The 20,543-nt window shown below is 44.7% G+C and overlaps 1 protein-coding gene across 2 annotated transcripts in view; it reads right to left on the bottom strand.

Annotated features, from left to right (window-relative positions):
- Window positions 1-20,543, bottom strand: part of LOC126416730 (ras-related and estrogen-regulated growth inhibitor-like) — a 605,084-nt gene that overhangs the window by 18,214 nt on the left and 566,327 nt on the right. For both annotated transcript variants that reach the window (XM_050084555.1, XM_050084564.1), the window contains one exon: window positions 18,898-19,079. In XM_050084555.1, the coding sequence (XP_049940512.1) occupies window positions 18,898-19,079 (182 nt within the window). The remainder of the gene's footprint in view (window positions 1-18,897; window positions 19,080-20,543) is intronic.

Genomic DNA, 20,543 nt, shown 5'->3' with positions numbered 1-20,543 from the left:
TATTGTAAACACTTAATATACAGATTGTTCCAAAGTCTTCGAGACAAATGTCTAGAGTTAATAGTTCACTTCATGGGGAACAGCTCCTGTTAGAAAGGAAATATTTGCTGGCACTTTCCAGTGACGTTAGGTGGTGTTTCAGTCTGGTTATGCCCCTGAGAGGCGTCCGGGCATAGGCAGTGATGCAGTGTGTGTTGCCTACCGTCCAGTCATCTGCTGTGCGGGGAAGGTGGTAAACCGAACAAAATTGGAGTTCCTGATTGGTATCTTTCTTCACTTAGAGATATCCATTCTTATGGCTTTCTTATTAAATATTACTATCAATTTACAGGGGTAGGTAGCATGCAGCAGGCCTGGTTAGCAGATAGTGCTAGTTCGCTGAAATCGTCGTCCTAGGGACACCGAATTCAATAATAATACGCATAGCGTTGTCGGGAATGTCAGTGAAAATTTTGTCTCTAACAACAGTTGTTCCCCATGATGTAATGTCTCACCCCTAAAAGTTAGTCCCAAAGATTTTGAAACAGCCTATGTACAGAGCGTCCCAGAAGGAGTGGTGAAGTTCAGGAACGTGACAGAAACGATTCTTCGAAGCAAAAAAGTCCAGCAAACATGGGCTGTATGATGCGTGTCTTAAGAGATATAACACTTCACCATCTTTGATACTGCGTAACAAACCTGTTCTACTGCAAGCTCTTTGCTTTCCATATTTTGGGGTGTGGTAGTATGGGCCAAAACAAGAAAGAAAAGTCAGTAAACGTGGGCTCTAAACAGCATCCCGTAAGATCTATGAGCACTTCTTCAGTACAATAGATGTGTTTCACAGCAGTGAAGGTGAACAAGTGCTCATAGGTCTTAAGGCATGCATTATAGAGCTTATGTTTGTTAGACTATTTTTCTTAAAATGATCGTTCCTCTCGTATGCCTGAATATTGACCATTCCTCCTTGGACTACTTGTATATATATTCTAATATCAAACTTTGTTTTTATTTGACAATATCCATACGATATTGCATTGTAACTGGATGGAGAAATTAAAGAAAATGCAGAAATATAAAATGAAGTGCGATATGAATCTTGGTGTGAATGCCATATGTCTGACAGATGGCGTCTTTTGTTAATTTCGGTGTGTCTTGGAACACCTAAAATGCTGACTTATAATTATTTTCCGACTTGTACAGAATATCAAAGTTTCTTCTGTTTTTACTACGTCGTGTATGGCTTTTTTGTTCCTTCGTTCCAGTTTTCTGAGTATATCCTTACACCAACTGAGTTTTTGAGCTTAGATAAAATTGCCCGGAATCTACCGGGAACGGAGCTTGTCCATGAAAAACCGAACCTACTGCAGTATTCAGTTTGGCTATGGATGTTTTTATTTCCAGGCAAGTTACTTTCTGAAGGTGTTCAACCATGCCACGTGCAGTATCGACACTTTTTGGAACGACAACCGAACTTGCTGAACTTCGTATTATGTATCAGTGACGGAAGAACGGCCACGAAGTAATTGTAGACTGTCTTCCGTGAGGGTGAACGATTACCAAAAGTGAAACGAAATGATTTGTATCATTGTTGTTGAGTTACACGTTTACGAAACCCGCCCGGTTAGCCGACCGATCTAACGCACGGTTTTCCGGATTGGGAAGGAGCGCCTGGTCACCGGCAGGAATCCGCCCGGCGTACTTGTGTCGAGGTCCGGTGAGCCGGCCAGTCTGTGGATGGTTTTTAGGCGGTTTTCCATCTGCCTCGGCGAATGCGGGCTGGTTCCCCTTATTCCGCCTCAGCTACACTATGTCGGCGATTGCTGCGCAAACAAGTTCTCCACGTACGCGTACATCGCCATTACTCTACCACGCAAATATAGGGGATACACTCGTCTGGTGTGAGACGTTCCCTGGGGGGTCCACCGGGGGCTGAACCGCACAATAGTCCTGGGTTCGGTGTGGGGTGGCGGAGGGGTGAAGTGGACTGCGGTATTCGTCGTGGGGTTGCGGACCACTGCGGCTACGGCGGGAACGGAGCCTCTCCGTCGTTTCTAGGCCCCCGGTTACCATAACATAGCATACAATACACGTTTACGGAAACGGTAAGAATTCATGGAACGAAAACATTCACTTGAAATTTCCGGTTTCCGCGACACTGCTTACTTAAACAGTCATTTTTAATAAACTACGGGGCTAACTGATGAACAGTCATTGTTCTAACAACAACAAATGAAAAATTTTAAAACCACAGTAACGTCACATGTTAACAGCGGCATCTAGTGAGCGTTTTTTAAATCCTAAAAGATAAGCGTCGTTCTTCCTATATAACCGAAGGTAGTAGAACACAGGCCTGCTGAAAGCAATCTACGGGTTGACACTTTCTGACAGAGTAAAACTCTGTGCTAGATGAAGACTCGAATCCGAAACCTTAACTGTCGCGAGCGTATGCTGTTACCGGCTGAGCTATCCGGGCACGTCTCCGGCCCTTATCTTCTACTTTCCGAACTTCAAGTCAGTTATCCTGCAGCCTTGCGATACAGCATTCCTCGAATAATGGATGCAGCAGAGTGTTGTCTCAACATTTGCTTAGAAAAGGTAAAGTTCACAGGCTGGATTCCCGATCCAACACACAGTTTTAATCGGTCAGGTAATTTCAGAACATCTCACTCTCCGCCGAAGAATGAAAAATTCATTCCAGAACCTTGGGGGTATTGACAGCTTTATCACCAGTGAGAGTCAAAGAAGAGCGGCTAATTCCTTCACGGCTTCGATTGGTGTACGCCACAAAGAAATTTACTGTTGCAATTCCGAGAGTATACGTTCCAAAAGAAGGTCAAAAAAACATACCAATTCCTCCCATATGTATTCCTCGGAAGGAGATGACAGCACAAGCTCATACACCAGCTCAGCAATTGAGAAAAGGAGTAGTACAAGCTACTGTTGAGTATAAGGGCTGATTTTGGTAAGTGGAAACGAACTGCATCGTATTTTGGAGATTTTGGCAGAAATGTGTTCCAATGGAAATGCACCCACTTGAACATGGAGATAAAAGGTCTCTGACAGCGACCTCGGTACTAGAATCAGGCAGGAGGCCCGCCAGCGTGGGGTAAGCAGACGACCGCGTGGAGCGTTCTGCATGACAACTGCCACTATCCATGTCACCTGCAACGAGTGCAGACCGTATTACCCAAAGTCTGGCATCCGCGGCGACCGTTTTGTCGCTGGTTCGACACACAGGCCACCATGGTGATGTGGTTTCTGTTATTCATCCTATTCACAAACAAGACTGCCTCAATGCCGCGCGGTATCGTGAACCTTCGCAACACCCACCTCTGGGCTCGGGAGAGTCCCCATGGTATAATCCCAGTGAACAATCAGCACTGGTTCAGCCTCAACGTGTGGCTGCAGGTTATTTGCAACTGCTTCCTGCGACCAGTCATCGTTCAACAACGTATCATGGGCGAGGAATATCTGCTGTTCCTGTGGGTGACCCTGCCTCTCTTACTGAAATCTTGCCTCTGGTGATACGAAAGGTAATGTGGCCGCTACACGATGTTGCTACAGCTCACTGCCACCTTCACTATAAAGCTAAAACACAAGTACAGACAGAAATTCCCAACTTCCCTGAAGTGTGGTTTAAATCCTAGAAAACTACATCACCATCATCATCATCATTTAAGACTGATTATGCCTTTCAGCGTTCAGTCTGGAGCATAGCCCCCCTTGTACAGTTCCTCCATGATCCCCTATTCAGTGCTAACATTGGTGCCTCTTCTGATGTTAAACCTATTACTTCAAAATCATTCTTAACCGAATCCAGGTACCTTCTCCTCGGTCTGGCCCGACTCCTCTTACCCTCTACTGCTGAATCCATGAGTCTCTTGGGTAACCTTGCTTCTCCCATGCGTGTAACATGACCCCACCATCTAAGCCTGTTCGCCCTGACTGCTACATCTATAGAGTTCATTCCCAGTTTTTCTTTGATTTCCTCATTGTGGACGCCCTCCTGCCATTGTTCCCATCTACTAGTACCTGCAATCATCCTAGCTACTTTCATATCCGTAACCTCAACCTTGTTGATAAGGTAACCTGAATCCACCCAGCTTTCGCTCCCATACAACAAAGTTGGTCGAAAGATTGAACGGTGCACAGATAACTTAGTCTTGGTACTGACTTCCTTCTTGCAGAAGAGAGTAGATCGTAGCTGAGCGCTCACTGCATTAGCTTTGCAACACCTGGCTTCCAGTTCTTTCACTATGTTGCCATCCTGTGAGAATATGCATCCTAAGTACTTGAAACCGCCCACCTGTTCTAACTTTGTTCCTCCTATTTGACACTCAATCCGCTTATATCTCTTTCCCGCTGACATTACTTTCGTTTTGGAGATGCTAATCTTCATACCATAGTCCTTACATTTCTGATCTAGCTCTGAAATATTGCTTTGCAAACTTTCAATCGGATCTGCCATCACAACTAAGTCATCCGCATATGCAAGACTGCTTATTTTGTGTTCACATATCTAAATCTCACCCAGCCAGTCTATTGTTTTCAACATATGATCCATAAATAATATGAACAACATAGGCAGAAAAAAAAAATCCTAACACCGAGAAGGAGTTGTGCGACTTGAACGAAAGTTGGTGGGAGTGTTTCTACATCAGAAAGATGATGTCTGTTCAAATTTCGCGCCAGTCGCATGAATGGCGTTATTAGAGTCACTAAGAGGATGCAAATCAGGTTTGCTTCAAATACACGCTGTACCGGTCATGAGCGTTAGTTACCTTTGAGACAGGACGTGGTGAATTGATGTTAGTCAAGAATCCCTTTAAAGGCGACGAAGACGCCATTATCCACACGTCACTGAGTTTGAACGAGGTCGTGTAATAGGGCTACGAGAAGCTGGAAGTTCCTTCTCCGATACTGCAGAAAGACTTCTCAACCACTGTACATGATTGCTGGCAGGAGTGGTCACGGGATTGTTCGGTCGCAAGAAGCCCGGGCTCCGGACGGCCACGTGGCACTACTGAGAGTGTAGACCACCGTGTTAAGCGTACGGCTGTGGCGCATCGTTCTGTATCTACAGCAGCAATCTGAGCAGCAGTTGGCAACTCAGTGACGCAACGAACTGTGACAGATCGGTTACTTTAGCGACAGTTCCGAGCTAGAAGCCCAGTTACGCTCATTCCCGTGACCCCATACCATCGCCATTTGCGACTTCAGTGGTATCAAGCGAGAGCTCGTTGGAGGGCAGGGTGGAGGTCCGTTGTGCTTTCTGACGACAGCTGGATCTCCCTCGGTGCGAGTGATGGCCATGTGTTGGTTAGGAGCAGGCCAGTTGATGGTCTGCAGTCAACCTGTCTGTGGCCAGAATGAGGTTTTCATTCTGCAGCGGTGTGCGCGCCGACATGAAACTTCCTGGGAGATTAAAATTGTGTGCCGGACCGAGACTCGAACTCGGGACATTTGCCTTTCGCAAGCAAGTGCTGTACCAACTGAGCTACCCAAGCACGACTTAAGACCCGTTCTCACAGCTTTACTTCCACCAATACCTCGTCTCCTACCTTCCAAACTTTACAGAAGTTCGCCAGCTGCGAGGAGGGGCTTGAATCGTGCTTGGGTAGCTCAGTTGGTAGAGCACTTGCCCGAGAAAGGCAAAGGTCCTGACTTCGAGTCTCGGTCCCGCACACAGTTTTAATCTGCCAGGACGTTTCAACCTGTCTGTGTGCAAGACACACTGGACCTACACCTGAAGTTCCAGTTATGGTCTCGCGTGCGACAGAAGGCGCACTCTCATGGTTATCCCACGCACCCTGACTGCAAATTTGTACGCCAATCTGGAGAATCGACCTGTTGTGCTGCCATTCACAAACAGCATTCCAGAGGTTGTTTTTGCAGGATAACGCTGGGCCCACATAGCACTATCGTAACCCAACCTGCTCTACAGAGTGTCAGCGTTTGCCTTGGTCTACTCGATCATCAGATCTGTTTCCAGCCGAGTACGGATGGGACATAATCGAACGATAACTCCAGCGTCATACACGATCAGCATTAACCGTAACTGTATTGGCCAACCGAGTGCCACAGGCATGGAACTTATCCCACAAACTGACATCCGGCACCTGTACAATGCAAACACATTTCAACATCCTGTCAGTTATACAGGTCATTAATGTACCAGCATTTCACACTTGTAGTGGATAGTGGCTGATCTCGCGGTTACATTAACTTGAAATCTTGCAATTTTAATCACTTAAATATGTTATCTAGATTAACACATTCCCGAAATTTCATTACTCTACGTTAGTAATTTTTTGTGTTACCATTTTTTTCGCGTCAGTGTACATTACCAAAGATCTCCTGTCTTCATCTTCAAGTGGGTGTAGCTCACTCGGAACGTGTTTCCTGTCACATGTCCATATGAGCCTTGTAACTCCTTACCCTCTCAGGCATAGTTTCCGGCAGTTCATACCCACTTAGCGAAATCATCGCGAAGATGTAGATAAGCATTCGGTGATGTAGAGATCCGGGCGGCCTGCCGCCCCTTTACAGCACTTCCGTGAGTGGTACCTCGCGTGCCGAGACTGCGTCCGCAGCCGGCAGTGCCATAAAGCCGCGAGCGGTGCGTGGCGTTGCGTGACGTGCTGCGCAGGGCTGGCTCGCTCGCCCGTGCGCATACGTGACGACCCCCGCGCCGGCGCGGATAAATCACGACCGCCTTAAACACGCTGAATTACACCCACTCTGCACCGTATCTGACGCCGCGGGTACGGCCGTAAAGAAAGGAAAAGTCGTGCAGCGGGCAACCACTTTCCGCTGATGGAAGCCGCATGTCTTGTTGCTTCATAAGGAGTTCTGATGGGTGTGCGATGAGATACGGCTGTCCACGAACTGCAGCAGTTACGGAACAGGGAAGTGCTCGTGCCCGGCTGTAAGAGTCTAACATCTCTTGTTTCTTGTTCTGAATCAGTAAGGACAATCTTAACAACCGGTCACATAATAGGAGTTAAAGGGATGCGACCGTTTAATTTGAAGTACTAAATACACTGCACAACACAATTCAAGGTGTCACTTTTTTCGAAAGCCCTAACTATTTCCTGTTGCGACGTAGAAGTTAACAGGTCTGCTCAAAAATGCCTACACCTTTCCCCTATAATAGTGCAAAACTGTAGCGACACTTCCAACAGCAAGGCGTAGACTTACGCGATAAAAAAGGCCAGAGCTCAGAGGCGTAATACGGGTTAATGATGCCACATTGTCACCAGATTTTAAAACAATTCTGCCTAACAGTGTTCAGAAAGGATGGAGTAGTAAATATTGGAGTATTTATTGCTGTCAGAAGTAGCCTACCTTGTAGTGGAATTGAAGTATATAGTTCCTGCGAAATAATATGGGTAGAGGTTATTCTTGACAATCGGACTAAACTATTGCCGGCCGCGGTGGTCTACATCTACATCTACATCTACATTTATACTCCGCAAGCCACCCAACGGTGTGTGGCGGAGGGCACTTTACGTGCCACTGTCATTACCTCCCTTTCCTGTTCCAGTCGCGTGTGGTTCGCGGGAAGAACGACTGTCTGAAAGCCTCCGTGCCCGCTCTAATCTCTCTAATTTTACATTCGTGATCTCCTCGGGAGGTATAAGTAGGGGGAAGCAATATATTCGATACCTCATCCAGAAACGCACCCTCTCGAAACCTGGCGAGCAAGCTACACCGCGATGCAGAGCGCCTCTCTTGCAGAGTCTGCCACTTGAGTTTATTAAACATCTCCGTAACGCTATCACGGTTACCAAATAACCCTGTGACGAAACGCGCCGCTCTTCTTTGGATCTTCTCTATCTCCTCCGTCAGACCGATATGGTACGGCGGATCACACACTGATGAGCAATACTCAAGTATAGGTCGAACGAGTGTTTTGTAAGCCACCTCCTTTGTTGATGGACTACATTTTCTAAGCACTCTCCCAATGAATCTCAACCTGGTACCCGCCTTACCAACAATTAATTTTATATGATCATTCCACTTCAAATCGTTCCGCACGCATACTCCCAGATATTTTACAGAAGTAACTGCTACCAGTGTTTGTTCCGCTATCATATAATCATACAGTAAAGGATCCTTCTTTCTATGTATTCGCAATACATTACATTTGTCTATGTTAAGGGTCAGTTGCCACTCCCTGCACCAAGTGCCTATCCGCTGCAGATCTTCCTGCATTTCGCTACAATTTTCTAATGCTGCAACTTCTCTGTATACTACAGCATCATCCGCGAAAAGCCGCATGGAACTTCCGACACTATCTACTAGGTCATTTATACATATTGTGAAAAGCAATGGTCCCATAACACTCCCCTGTGGCACGCCAGAGGTTACTTTAACGTCTGCAGACGTCTCTCCACTGATAACAACATGCTGTCTTCTGTTTGCTAAAAACTCTTCAATCCAGCCACACAGCTGGTTTGATATTCCGTACTTTGTTTATCAGGCGACAGTGCGGAACTGTATCGAACGCCTTCCGGAAGTCAAGAAAAATAGCATCTACCTGGGAGCCTGTATCTAATATTTTCTGGGTCTCATGAACAAATAAAGCGAGTTGGGTCTCACACGATCGCTGTTTCCGGAATCCATGTTGATTCCTACATAGTAGATTCTGGGTTTCCAAAAACGACATGATACTCGAGCAAAAAACATGTTCTAAAATTCTACTAGTGGCCCTAGGCGCTCAGTCCGGAACCGCGCGACTGCTACGGTCGCAGGTTCGAATCCTGCCTAGGGCATGGATGTGTGTGATGTCCTTAGGTTAGTTAGGTTTAAGTAGTTCTCAGTTCTAGGGGACTGATGACTTCAGATGTTACGTCCCTTAGTGCTCAGAGCCATTTGAACCATTTGAACTAAACTATTAACTGGATCGTTTCACCGACCCCCCCCCCCCCCCCCTCCGACTCAGAAGATATAGTTGCTGAACAGTTTAAAGAAAACTTGAGGCGCATTTCAAAGAGGTACCCCACTCATACAATTGTAGTCGGTGGTGACTTCAATCTACTCTCGATATGCTGGAAAAATTATACGTTTAAAGCCGGCGACAGGCATAAAACCTTATCCGAAATTGTACTGAATTCTTTCTCAGAAAATTATTTTGAACAATTAGTCCATGAGACCACTCAAAGCGTAAATGGTTGCGAAAGCATACTTGACCTCTTAGCAACAAATAATCCTGGACAGACAGGGAGTATCGTGACGAATACAGGGATTAACGGCCACAAGGCAGTTGCTGCTAGGCTGAATACATTAACACCTACAACCATCAAAAAGAAACGCAAATTATATCTATTTAAAAAAGCTGATAGAAATGCTCTTAATTTTTTTTTAAGGAATAGTCTTCACTCCTTCCGATCTGATCATGTAAGCGTAGAAATATGTGGAATCATTTCAATGAGATAGTATCGACGGCAATTGACAGATATATATCACAAAAATTAATAAGTGATGGTACTGATGCTCCATGATACACAAAACATGTCAGATCGCTGTTGCAGAAGCAGCGAAAAAAGCATGCCAACTTTAAAAGAACGCAAGATCCCCAAGACTCGCAAAGTTTTGCAGAAGATCAAAATATAGCGCGTACTTCAATGGGAGATGATTTAATAATTTCCACAACGAAACTCTGTCTCGGAATCTGGCAGAAAACCGAAACAGATTCTGGTCATATATAAAGCACACCAGTGGCAAGACGCAATCAATACCTCCACTGCGCCATACCAACGGTGAAGTCACTGATGACAGTGTCACTAAAGCGGGGTTATTAAACATGGTTTTCCGAAACTCCTTCAGCAAAGAAGACGAAGTAAATATTCCGGAATTCCGATCTACGACAACTGCCAAGATGAGAAACATTGAAGTAGATACCCCCGGTGTAGCAAAGGAGCTTAAATCACTTAATAAAGGCAAGGCCTCCGGTCCAGATTGTATACCAGTCAGGTTCCTTTCTGAGTATGCTGATACAATAGCTCCATATTTAGCAACTATATACAATCGCTCGCTCACAGAAAGATCCGTACCTAAGGACTGGAAAATTGCTCAACTCACACCAGTACCCAAAAAGGGAAGTAGGAGTAATCCGCTGAATTACAGCCCCATGTCACTAATGTCGATTTGCAGAAGGATTCTGGAACAGATACTGTGTTTGATCATTATGAATTACCTCGAAGAAAACGATTTGTTGACACATAACAACGATTCAGAAAATATCTTTCTTGTGAAACACAACTAGCTCTTTATACTCATGAAGTAATGAGTGCTATCGGATGTCAAATTGATTTCACATTTTTAGATTCTCTGAAAGTTTTCGTCACCGTGCCTCACAACCCTCTTCTAACCAAACGGCATGCCTATGGAATATCACCTCAGTTGTGCGACTGGATTAGTGATTTCCTGTCATAAATGTCACAGTTCGTACTAATAGGCGGAAAGTCATCGAGTAAAACAGAAGTAATATCCGGCGTACCCCAAGGAAGAGTTGTAGGCCCTCTATTGTTCCTGATCTATTTTAACGACGTAAGAGGCAATCTGAGTAGTCTTCTTAGTTTGTTTGCAGATGATGCTGTCATTTACCGTCTTGTAAAGTCATCAGATGACGAAACCAACCGCAAAATGATTTAGATATCTGTATGGTGCGAAAAGTGGCAATTGACCCTGAACAAAGCAAAGTGTGAAGTCATTCAAATGAGTGCTAAAAGAAATGCGCTAAATTTCGATTACGCGATAAGTCACACAAATCTGAAGGCTGTAAATTCAACTAAGTACTTAGGGATTATAATTACAAATAACCTAAATTGGAACGATCACATAAATAATATGATAGAGCAAACCAAAGACTGCGATTCATTACCAGAAAAATTAGAAGGTGCAACAGGTCTACTAAAGAGACTGTTTACACCACGCTTGTCCTCCCCATTCTGGAGTACTGATGTGCGGTGTGGGTTCCGCATCAGGTGAGACTGACGGATTAAATCGAAAAAGTACAAAGAAGGGCAGCTCGTTTTATATTAGCGCGGAATAGGGGGGATAGTGCCACAAACTTGATACGTGAATTGGAGTGGCAATCATTAATATAAAGGCGTTTTTCGTTGCGACAGGATCTTCTCATGTAATTTGAATCACCAATTTTCTCCTCCGATTGCGAAAACATTCTGTTGGCACCCACCTCCATAGGGAGAAATGATCATCACGATAAAATAAGAGAAATAAGGGCTCGCTTAGAAAAATTTAAGTGTTTGCTTTTCCCGCGCGCCGTTCGAGAGTGGAACGGTAGAGAGACTGCTTGAAGATGGTTCATTGAACCCTCTGCAAGGCACTTTATTGTGAACAGCAGAGCGATCATGTAGATGTAGATAAACGCTGCCGTTGATGTGTCACACGATGGGAAGGTCGTCACACCCCCAATGATCCTCATTTCATCCCTCTTTTTCTCGGTCCTGCGACAACGGTTGGAACCACGACGCCTAGCGTCTTAATCATTCGATTTTCTCAAGAATGGGCAAAGAAAACGTTTCAGACACATTTCCGCTCAGAATCGACAAGAAAAGTACTATGGGTGTGGAATAAAGTGCATCAATGATGTCACCGATTCGCTTGGGGAGTCGATTCCCACACATTTCGCGGTCGGAAACGACAGTTTTCACTGTGATGAGCAGCATGACGATTTTCTTGACAGTCTTTGACACTGCTGACACGCCCACGACGAATCAATCCTTCTCTAAGGACATCGCAGGCCTGCAACCCAACTGAATGCGATCGCACCCCTTTGGATTGCAACGCGACCCCAATTTTTGTTCTGGTGTACTGGCTGGAACCACTAGGAACCGTTCAAAAGCACTCGATGAAACCTGAACGTCATCCGAAGCAGCAAAGGATATTTATGCTTTTTCAGCTCTTCTGTTTCACAGTCACCGCGGGGGGCGGGATAATGAGTGGGTGAGATATTGGCACATGCTTGAACAAAACAGCAAAGCATCTCTCTCAGTGCCCCAGTTCGGCAACACTTTCTGTGCCTCCTACGCACCTTTCTTGGGAACTTCTAAAAACGTCCCGGCACAGAACAGCCATTCACTGACTCTTAGCGCCTGTGTGACAGGCAATCGTTTCGACAAACTTCAGACTGTTGACAGCTTGCGAAATTTGTGTGGTAACGACAGGCTTGTCTTATTTTTTTTTTTATTTCACATGTGTCGACACTCTTCTATTTGAAGCGTCGCCTAGCCCGAAGGCGCCGTTGCAGAGCGCCATCCTTTTGCACCGTTACAGAGGAAATTCATATGCATCTTTGAGCCAAATTTCATATATCTGCTTTGCCACTGGAGAAAAGTATGCGGTTTCGAAAAAGTGACCATGTAATTGAGTTTCACAGTTCACATTACTTGCCTTCATCACCAGCAACCTTTATTATATTTCCACCCTAAAATGCCTTCCAGATCACCTCCACTATTTTGCCTAAGTACGAAAATTACATGTGTGACAATATTTTGATTATTGGACCAATTCCATCTAGCAACGCAAATCTGTACCTTATCCTAAATGTAGACAGTTCAATAGGGCATGATACATCTACATCTACATCTACATTGATACTCCGCAAGCCACCCAACGGTGTGTGGCGGAGGGCACTTTACGTGCCACTGTCATTACCTCCCTTTCCTGTTCCAGTCGCGTATGGTTCGCGGGAAGAACGACTGTCTGAAAGCCTCCGTGCGCGCTCTAATCTCTCTAATTTTACATTCGTGATCTCCTCGGGAAGTATAAGTAGGGGGAAGCAATATATTCGATACCTCATCCAGAAACGCACCCTCTCGAAACCTGGCGAGCAAGCTACACCGCGATGCAGAGCGCCTCTCTTGCAGAGTCTGCCACTTGAGTTTATTAAACATCTCCGTAACGCTATCACGGTTACCAAATAACCCAGTGACGAAACGCGCCGCTCTTCTTTGGATCTTCTCTATCTCCTCCGTCAACCCGATCTGGTACGGATCCCACACTGATGAGCAATACTCAAGTATAGGTCGAACGAGTGTTTTGTAAGCCACCTCCTTTGTTGATGGACTACATTTTCTAAGCACTCTCCCAATGAATCTCAACCTGGTACCCGCCTTACCAACAATTAGTTTTATATGATCATTCCACTTCAAATCGTTCCGTACGCATACTCCCAGATATTTTACAGAAGTAACTGCTACCAGTGTTTGTTCCGCTATCATATAATCATACAATAAAGGATCCTTCTTTCTATGTATTCGCAATACATTACATTTGTCTATGTTAAGGGTCAGTTGCCACTCCCTGCACCAAGTGCCTATCCGCTGCAGATCTTCCTGTATTTCGCTACAATTTTCTAATGCAGCAACTTCTCTGTATACTACAGCATCATCCGCGAAAAGCCGCATGGAACTTCCGACACTATCTACTAAGTCATTTATATATATTGTGAAAAGCAATGGTCCCATAACACTCCCCTGTGGCACGCCAGAGGTTACTTTAACGTCTGTAGACGTCTCTCCATTGATAACAACATGCTGTGTTCTGTTTGCTAAAAACTCTTCAATCCAGCCACACAGCTGGTCTGATATTCCGTAGGCTCTTACTTTGTTTATCAGGCGACAGTGCGGAACTGTATCGAACGCCTTCCGGAAGTCAAGAAAAATAGCATCTACCTGGGAGCCTGTATCTAATATTTTCTGGGTCTCATGAACAAATAAGGCGAGTTGAGTCTCACACGATCGCTGTTTCCGGAATCCATGTTGATTCCTACATAGTAGATTCTGGGTTTCCAGAAATGACATGATACGCGAGCAAAAAACATGTTCTAAAATTCTACAAGAGATCGACGTAAGAGATATAGGTCTATAGTTTTGCGCATCTGCTCGACGACCCTTCTTGAAGACTGGGACTATCTGTGCTCTTTTCCAATCATTTGGAACCCTCCGTTCCTCTAGAGACTTGCGGTACACGGCTGTTAGAAGGGGGGCAAGTTCTTTCGCGTACTCTGTGTAGAATCGAATTGGTATCCCGTCAGGTCCAGTGGACTTTCCTCTATTGACCCTGTACTGAAGTGAATAGCATGTCTATTAAGTGTGCTATCTCCTTTTACCGTTAACTGTCCCACTTATCTCGATGTAAATTTTTTTGCTTTTGTATCGCAGGTGTGATAGAGGTACTCCGAAACGCGTTATAAGCTGCAAGGATAGCCGTAAAGGTACTGAAGGCTAAGAGAAATAATTTATTCAGTGCTTCAAAGGGCAACATTGACGAGTTTACAGTTCTAAGCAGACTTACAGCTTTTCGTAACGTGTTACTTTTGAAGTAATCTTAATCAGTATGATTTTGACCTCGTTGTTCTGTTCTTAAACCATTCGGTGACACTTGCAAATAGCTTCGTTTTCCCTATCCATGAAGTTAAAAATTAAGGAACGAATATACTAATGTGTCATTTCTCCGCCCTATAGCTATACCTCCACATACTAGATCGCGTCTCTATAAATAAAGGAGTGCACAGTGCTTAACCCCAATTGTAGGTTGCCATCTAACGCTTCTAGAGGTATCAAATATTAGTTTTTCTATATTTCATACAGTTACTGACCAAATTAAAAACAAAACAAAAATGCCATCGTAGTCTTTTCATTAAGGGATATAATCTCATATTAAAGATTTAACATAAAAGTCAAATATTGAACTTACAGGGTGTTTCAAAAATGACCGGTATATTTGAAACGGCAATAAAAACTAAACGAGCAGCGATAGAAATACACCGTTTGTTGCAATATGCTTGGGACAACAGTACATTTTCAGGCAGACAAACTTTCGAAATTACAGTAGTTACAATTTTCAACAACAGATGGCGCTGCAAGTGATGTGAAAGAGATAGAAGACAACGTAGTCTGTGGGTGCGCCATTCTGTACGTCGTCTTTCTGCTGTAAGCGTGTGCTGTTCACAACGTGCAAGTGTGCTGTAGACAACATGGTTTATTCCTTAGAACAGAGGATTTTTCTGGTGTTGGAATTCCACCGCCTAGAACACAGTGTTGTTGCAACAAGACGAAGTTTTCAACAGAGGTTTAATGTAACCAAAGGACCGAAAAGCGATACAATAAAGGATCTGTTTGAAAAATTTCAACGGACTGAAAACGTGACGGTTGAACGTGCTGGAAAGGTAGGGCGACTGCGTACGGCAACCACAGAGGGCAACGCGCAGCTAGTGCAGCAGGTGATCCAACAGCGGCCTCGGGTTTCCGTTCGCCGTGTTGCAGCTGCGGTCCAAATGACGCCATCGTCCATGTATCGTCTCATGCGCCAGAGTTTACACCTCTATCCATACAAAATTCAAACGCGGCAACCCCGCAGCGCCGCTACCATTGCTGCACGAGAGACATTCGCTAACGATATAGTGCACAGGATTGATGACGGCGATATGCATGTGGGCAGCATTTGGTTTACTGACGAAGCTTATTTTTACCTGGACGGCTTCGTCAATAAACAGAACTGGCGCATATGGGGAACCGAAAAGCCCCATGTTGCAGTCCCATCGTCCCTGCATCCTCAAAAAGTACTGGTCTGGGCCGCCATTTCTTCCAAAGGAATCATTGGCCCATTTTTCAGATCCGAAACGATTACTGCATCACGCTATCTGGACATTCTTCGTGAATTTGTGGCGGTACAAACTGCCTTAGACGACACTGCGAACACCTCGTGGTTTATGCAAGATGATGCTCGGCCACATCGCACGGCCGACGTCTTTAATTTCCTGAATGAATATTTCGATGATCGTGTGATTGCTTTGGGTTATCCGAAACATACAGGAGGCGGCGTGGATTGGCCTCCCTATTCGCCAGACATGAACCCCTGTGACTTCTTTCTGTGGGGACACTTGAAAGACCAGGTGTACCGCCATAATCCAGAAACAATTGAACAGCTGAAGCAGTACATCTCATCTGCATGTGAAGCCATTCCGCCAGACACGTTGTCAAAGGCTTCGGGTAATTTCATTCAGAGACTACGCCATATTATTGCTACGCATGGTGGATATGTGGAAAATATCGTACTATAGAGTTTCCCAGACCGCAGCGCCATCTGTTGTTGAAATTTGTAACTACTGTAATTTCGAAAGTTTGTCTGCCTGAAAATGTACTATTGTCCCAAGCATATTGCAACAATCGGTGTATTTCTATCGCTGCTCGTTTAGTTTTCATTGCCGTTTCAAATATACCGGTCATTTTTGAAACACCCTGTAGAAACTGGTTGTCTGTCTTGAAGTAAACTAAATCATGACTCGTAGATCATCCAGTATCTGAGAGAGCACTTAATAACGTCCAACGAACTTTATATGTAATTTCGAACATTGTCTAAACTTTTTCTCCCTGACACAACCCACAAAATAATGAAAGGAAAACGGTTTATTGCTTACTGCAGCATCAGGCATGCCAACTTACTTTTATTGTACTATTTACTGACATGGGCAACACGGAAATCGAATTTTCGTCATTTTTTTTGTATTTATGTTTGTGTTCTGGACTCAAATATCCATCAAAAGTTCTCGAGAACACCGGCTTTGAAGTTTCCTTATCTTAAAGTGAGGTAGACTTTTCGACAGACAGGTTCGTTCTGCTATAAACTGTTCGCTTGCCATGTGGGCAGCTAGGGTTCGAATCTCAGCTGATGCAAATTTTTAAAGAATGGTGCAGGCTCTACGACCATTTCCGTGAACCTTAAAATACATAAAGATGGAAAAAAATCGCTAGTGCTCGAGACTTGTAATCGCTGGTTCGAGTCTCGTTTGGGTCATAATTTTTTTCGAATTTTTCTGATGAGTTCGAACACATACGTCATTTAAATACGAAATTCATCAAATACATGCTGGTTAAGAGATATGCAATTGTCATTTATTTCTAATTACATACTGCATACAAAAATCCAGTATACATTGCAAATACAGAGTGATCGTTAGTAAAACCGACAGACTGCAGAGACGGACTCGTGACTGGAAATGGAAGAAAAACATCGTATGAACATGTGTCCGGAAATGCATCGTTGCCGAAGTAGATGGCACTGACGAATGACTGTTGCTTTGACCACGTGCCATGTGTTCCTTGTGTATTACGGGTTGTGTGATTGACGCAGCGTACTGCAAGCAGCAGAATGGTCCAGTAATCATGTCGGAAACAAGCCGAAATGGTGTTTGTGTACGGCCAGGCAGATGGAAATGGTCGAAAGGAAGCACGACTATACCAAAACAAGTACCTTCACAGACACCAAAGCACATCACACAACATTTCAAGCCTTTTTTAGGGTTTTATGTGATACATGGGTCCTGTCGTATAGACGAGCGTGCAAGGAGGCGGCGGACGGTGGGTACACCAGATTCGGAAAAACGTGTTTTTATAAGATATTGAGACGAATCCTAGTACAAGCTCCAGGAAAGTGGCCCGCCAACATGGTGTAAGCCAATGTACGATTAAGTGTATTCTGCATGACAACCGGTTCTACCCTACCACCTGCAATTTCATGGAGACCACTCTGAAGATCTGTTGTGACGTGGACGCGATGCGGCCCTCATACTGTGCTGAGAGACGATTTGTTGTCGTTGTGCGCACACCGCCCTTTCCGGACACATATTCGTAGTACTTTTCTTCAGCCGCCAGGATAGCCGAGAGCGCTAATGCGCTGCTTCCTGGACTCGGGTAGGCACGCCAGCCCCGAATCGAATCCCCCCGGCAGATTAACGACGAGGGCCGGTGTGCCGGCCAGCCTAGATGCGGTTTTCCACATCCCGATAGGTGAATACCGGGCTGTTCCCCACGTTCCGCCTCAGTTACACGACTCACAGACATTTGAAAACGTTCGCACTATTTCATGACTTACACTCGACACAGACAGCTGGGGTACACTACTTCCGTCCCAGGGGGTTTGGGGTGGTGTGAGAAAGGGCATCTGGCCACCCTCTGCAATTATCACTGCCAAATCCGTACCAATAATAGCTGATCCCACGTTGGAGCGGGACAATGGTCCCAAGAAAGGAAGAAAGAAAGAATTCATAGTACATTTCTTCCTCCATTTCCATTCAGGAAGCCATCCCTGCAGAGTGTTCGTTTTATTAAAGTTCACCCTGTATGAATTGTTAATTATTGATTATTTTTAGAATAATTTTATTAAAGATCGTTTAAATTTTTAATAAATTATGAATTATAATTTTTTCATCTACACGACCAAAGACCTTACTAAGTAAGGAAATTTTAATTTGACATGCCAACCTGTTCAAGAGGAGAAGAGATCGTAACAGACGGACAGAGAAACAGACAAGTAAGAAAGGAAAAAAAATTGTGTTATGATTACAAATTAACAGTTTTCATATTTTTGCCTTGAAGTATACTGTGAAACCTTGCTAACTGCCGAATTTTCTGATTCCAGATCAACAGAAACTAACCCGTAAGTTCTGATGAGTCAGTTTTCAGGTATCAAGATATATGACACGAATTGCCGTATCTTTTGACTAAACTGACTGAGAGGCTTAAAATTTGTACACTGTCAACAGACCATGGACGTTACTATGTGACATAAATTTTAAAGTGATACGTCTACCGATTCCTGAGGATTATGGTTCTTAAAAGTCGGACAAAAAGAAGAGACACACGGACAGACGGGCAACAAATTGAGCCTATATGGGTTCCGTTTTTACACACTGAGGCACGGAATCCCCCCCAAGAAAGTGAAAAAGTCCAATTGCCGTGTGGTCGCCTTGTTGCCTTGTGGCTGTGAGACGACGCAGAGAGTACTGTTTAGATAGCAGAAGGAAGGCGGATTAGGACTTGACGTCCCGAGTGGGCAGCGGAGGCGGCTGCTGGTGGTGATAGTGGTGGTGGTGGTCGTTCTTACCGCGAGTGGTCGAGGTCTCGCTTGTTGCCGAGCAGCAGCGTCGTGAAGTAGGAGGGCAACTTCAGCTTGGCCAGCTTGTCCAGCAGTTCGTGCGCGTCGTTGAAGCTGGCGCGGTCGCACACGCTATACACCACCACGAACGCCTCGCCCCACCGGATGTGGTCGTACAGGCAGCCCGTTGCCTGAAACAGAAAGACACGCCGACTCACATAACGTCCACTTGTCACGGTCCACCCAGCTCAAGTCTCTTCAAATCCAAGCAAATATTATAGCCTACGTCAGTTTCAACCTGCTTATTGTATTCAAGTGTTAAGCGGCCCTTAGAGGGTCAACAGTATTGCTCAGTAACGTTGTGCACAATGATACTGACGTTCTCCCTAGAATACCCAGAGATATTGTCCATTATACTGTCAACAATATTGTGAGGCAGTGCTGTTGTTCGGAATGTAGCACGAAAGTGATGCAGCTGCTGTGATAACGGCTCTACTTTGTTGTAAGCAGAAAAATAAGGTTGACGCCAAATCGGTTCAAGAAGATTACTCAAGTAAACTTGTTGAGAGATTTAGACTGAGGGAAAGGAAAAAGACTGTCATAACTTATTGTGTGTTGATGGTGCAACATTTGATACATTACTGGAATTGGTTCTCCTCTCCATATGTAGACACTTGCTCCCCTCCTTCTTTCCCACCCCCGATGAGTTTCGGTGGATGCCATATCCCCATCATCAAAAATAAAATAATGGAATGAGACACGCGGTCCCACTAAGCCCGCGCTTATCTATTATGCTACGATACCTTGCTACAGGCAATTTTTTCGAAGACTCCAAATTTGCAAGTGCAGTTTTACCTTACGGTATCTGATACATGCTAACGGAAACGTGCCATGCAGTAATACGTGCACTAAAGGACTATATTCGGGTAGTAATGTATACAAGAAGATAAATATTTGTATATATCCTTTTATTAATAAGCCTGGGTTCATTAAATTTTTTAAAAACCTCTTCCTTTCTGGTTTATCCCTATATTGAAACTTCCTGGCAGATTAAAAGTGTGTGCAGGACCGAGACTCGAACTCGGGACCTTTGCCTTTCACGGGCAAGTGCTCTCTGCCAGGAAGTTTCATATCAGCGCACATTCCGCTGCAGATTGAAAATTTCATTCTGGAAACATCCCCCAGGCTGTGGCTAAGCCACGTCTCCGCGATATCCTTTCTTTCAGGAGTGCTAGTTCTGCAAGGTTCGCAGGAGAGCTTCTGTAAAGTTTGGAAGAAAGGAGACGTGGTACTGGCAGAAATAAAGCTGTGAGGACGGGGCGTGAGTCGTGCTTGGGTGGCTCAGTCGGTAGAGCACTTGCCCGCGAAAGGCAAAGGCCCCAAGATGGAGTCTACGTCCGGCACACAGTTTTTAATCTGCAGGAAGTTTCATATCAGCGCAGCGTCCGCTGCAGAGTGAAAATATCATTCTGGATCCCTACATTATCTGAACAACAAATCGTAAGATTCATCACTCTTAACACCTCTGTTTTTGTAGTCATCTGCCCTAGCATCCCACAATGCCGGCATTAACTTCACATTTACATGCACTCCATTAATGAAACTCTTTCGTCTTGTTTTGAACTCATTTTCCACACAACAACATCGAACATAAT

This window comes from Schistocerca serialis, chromosome 1, assembly GCF_023864345.2.
Source record: "Schistocerca serialis cubense isolate TAMUIC-IGC-003099 chromosome 1, iqSchSeri2.2, whole genome shotgun sequence".
Taxonomy (NCBI): Eukaryota; Metazoa; Arthropoda; class Insecta; order Orthoptera; family Acrididae; genus Schistocerca; species Schistocerca serialis.
This window is presented reverse-complemented; position numbering and strand designations above follow the sequence as displayed.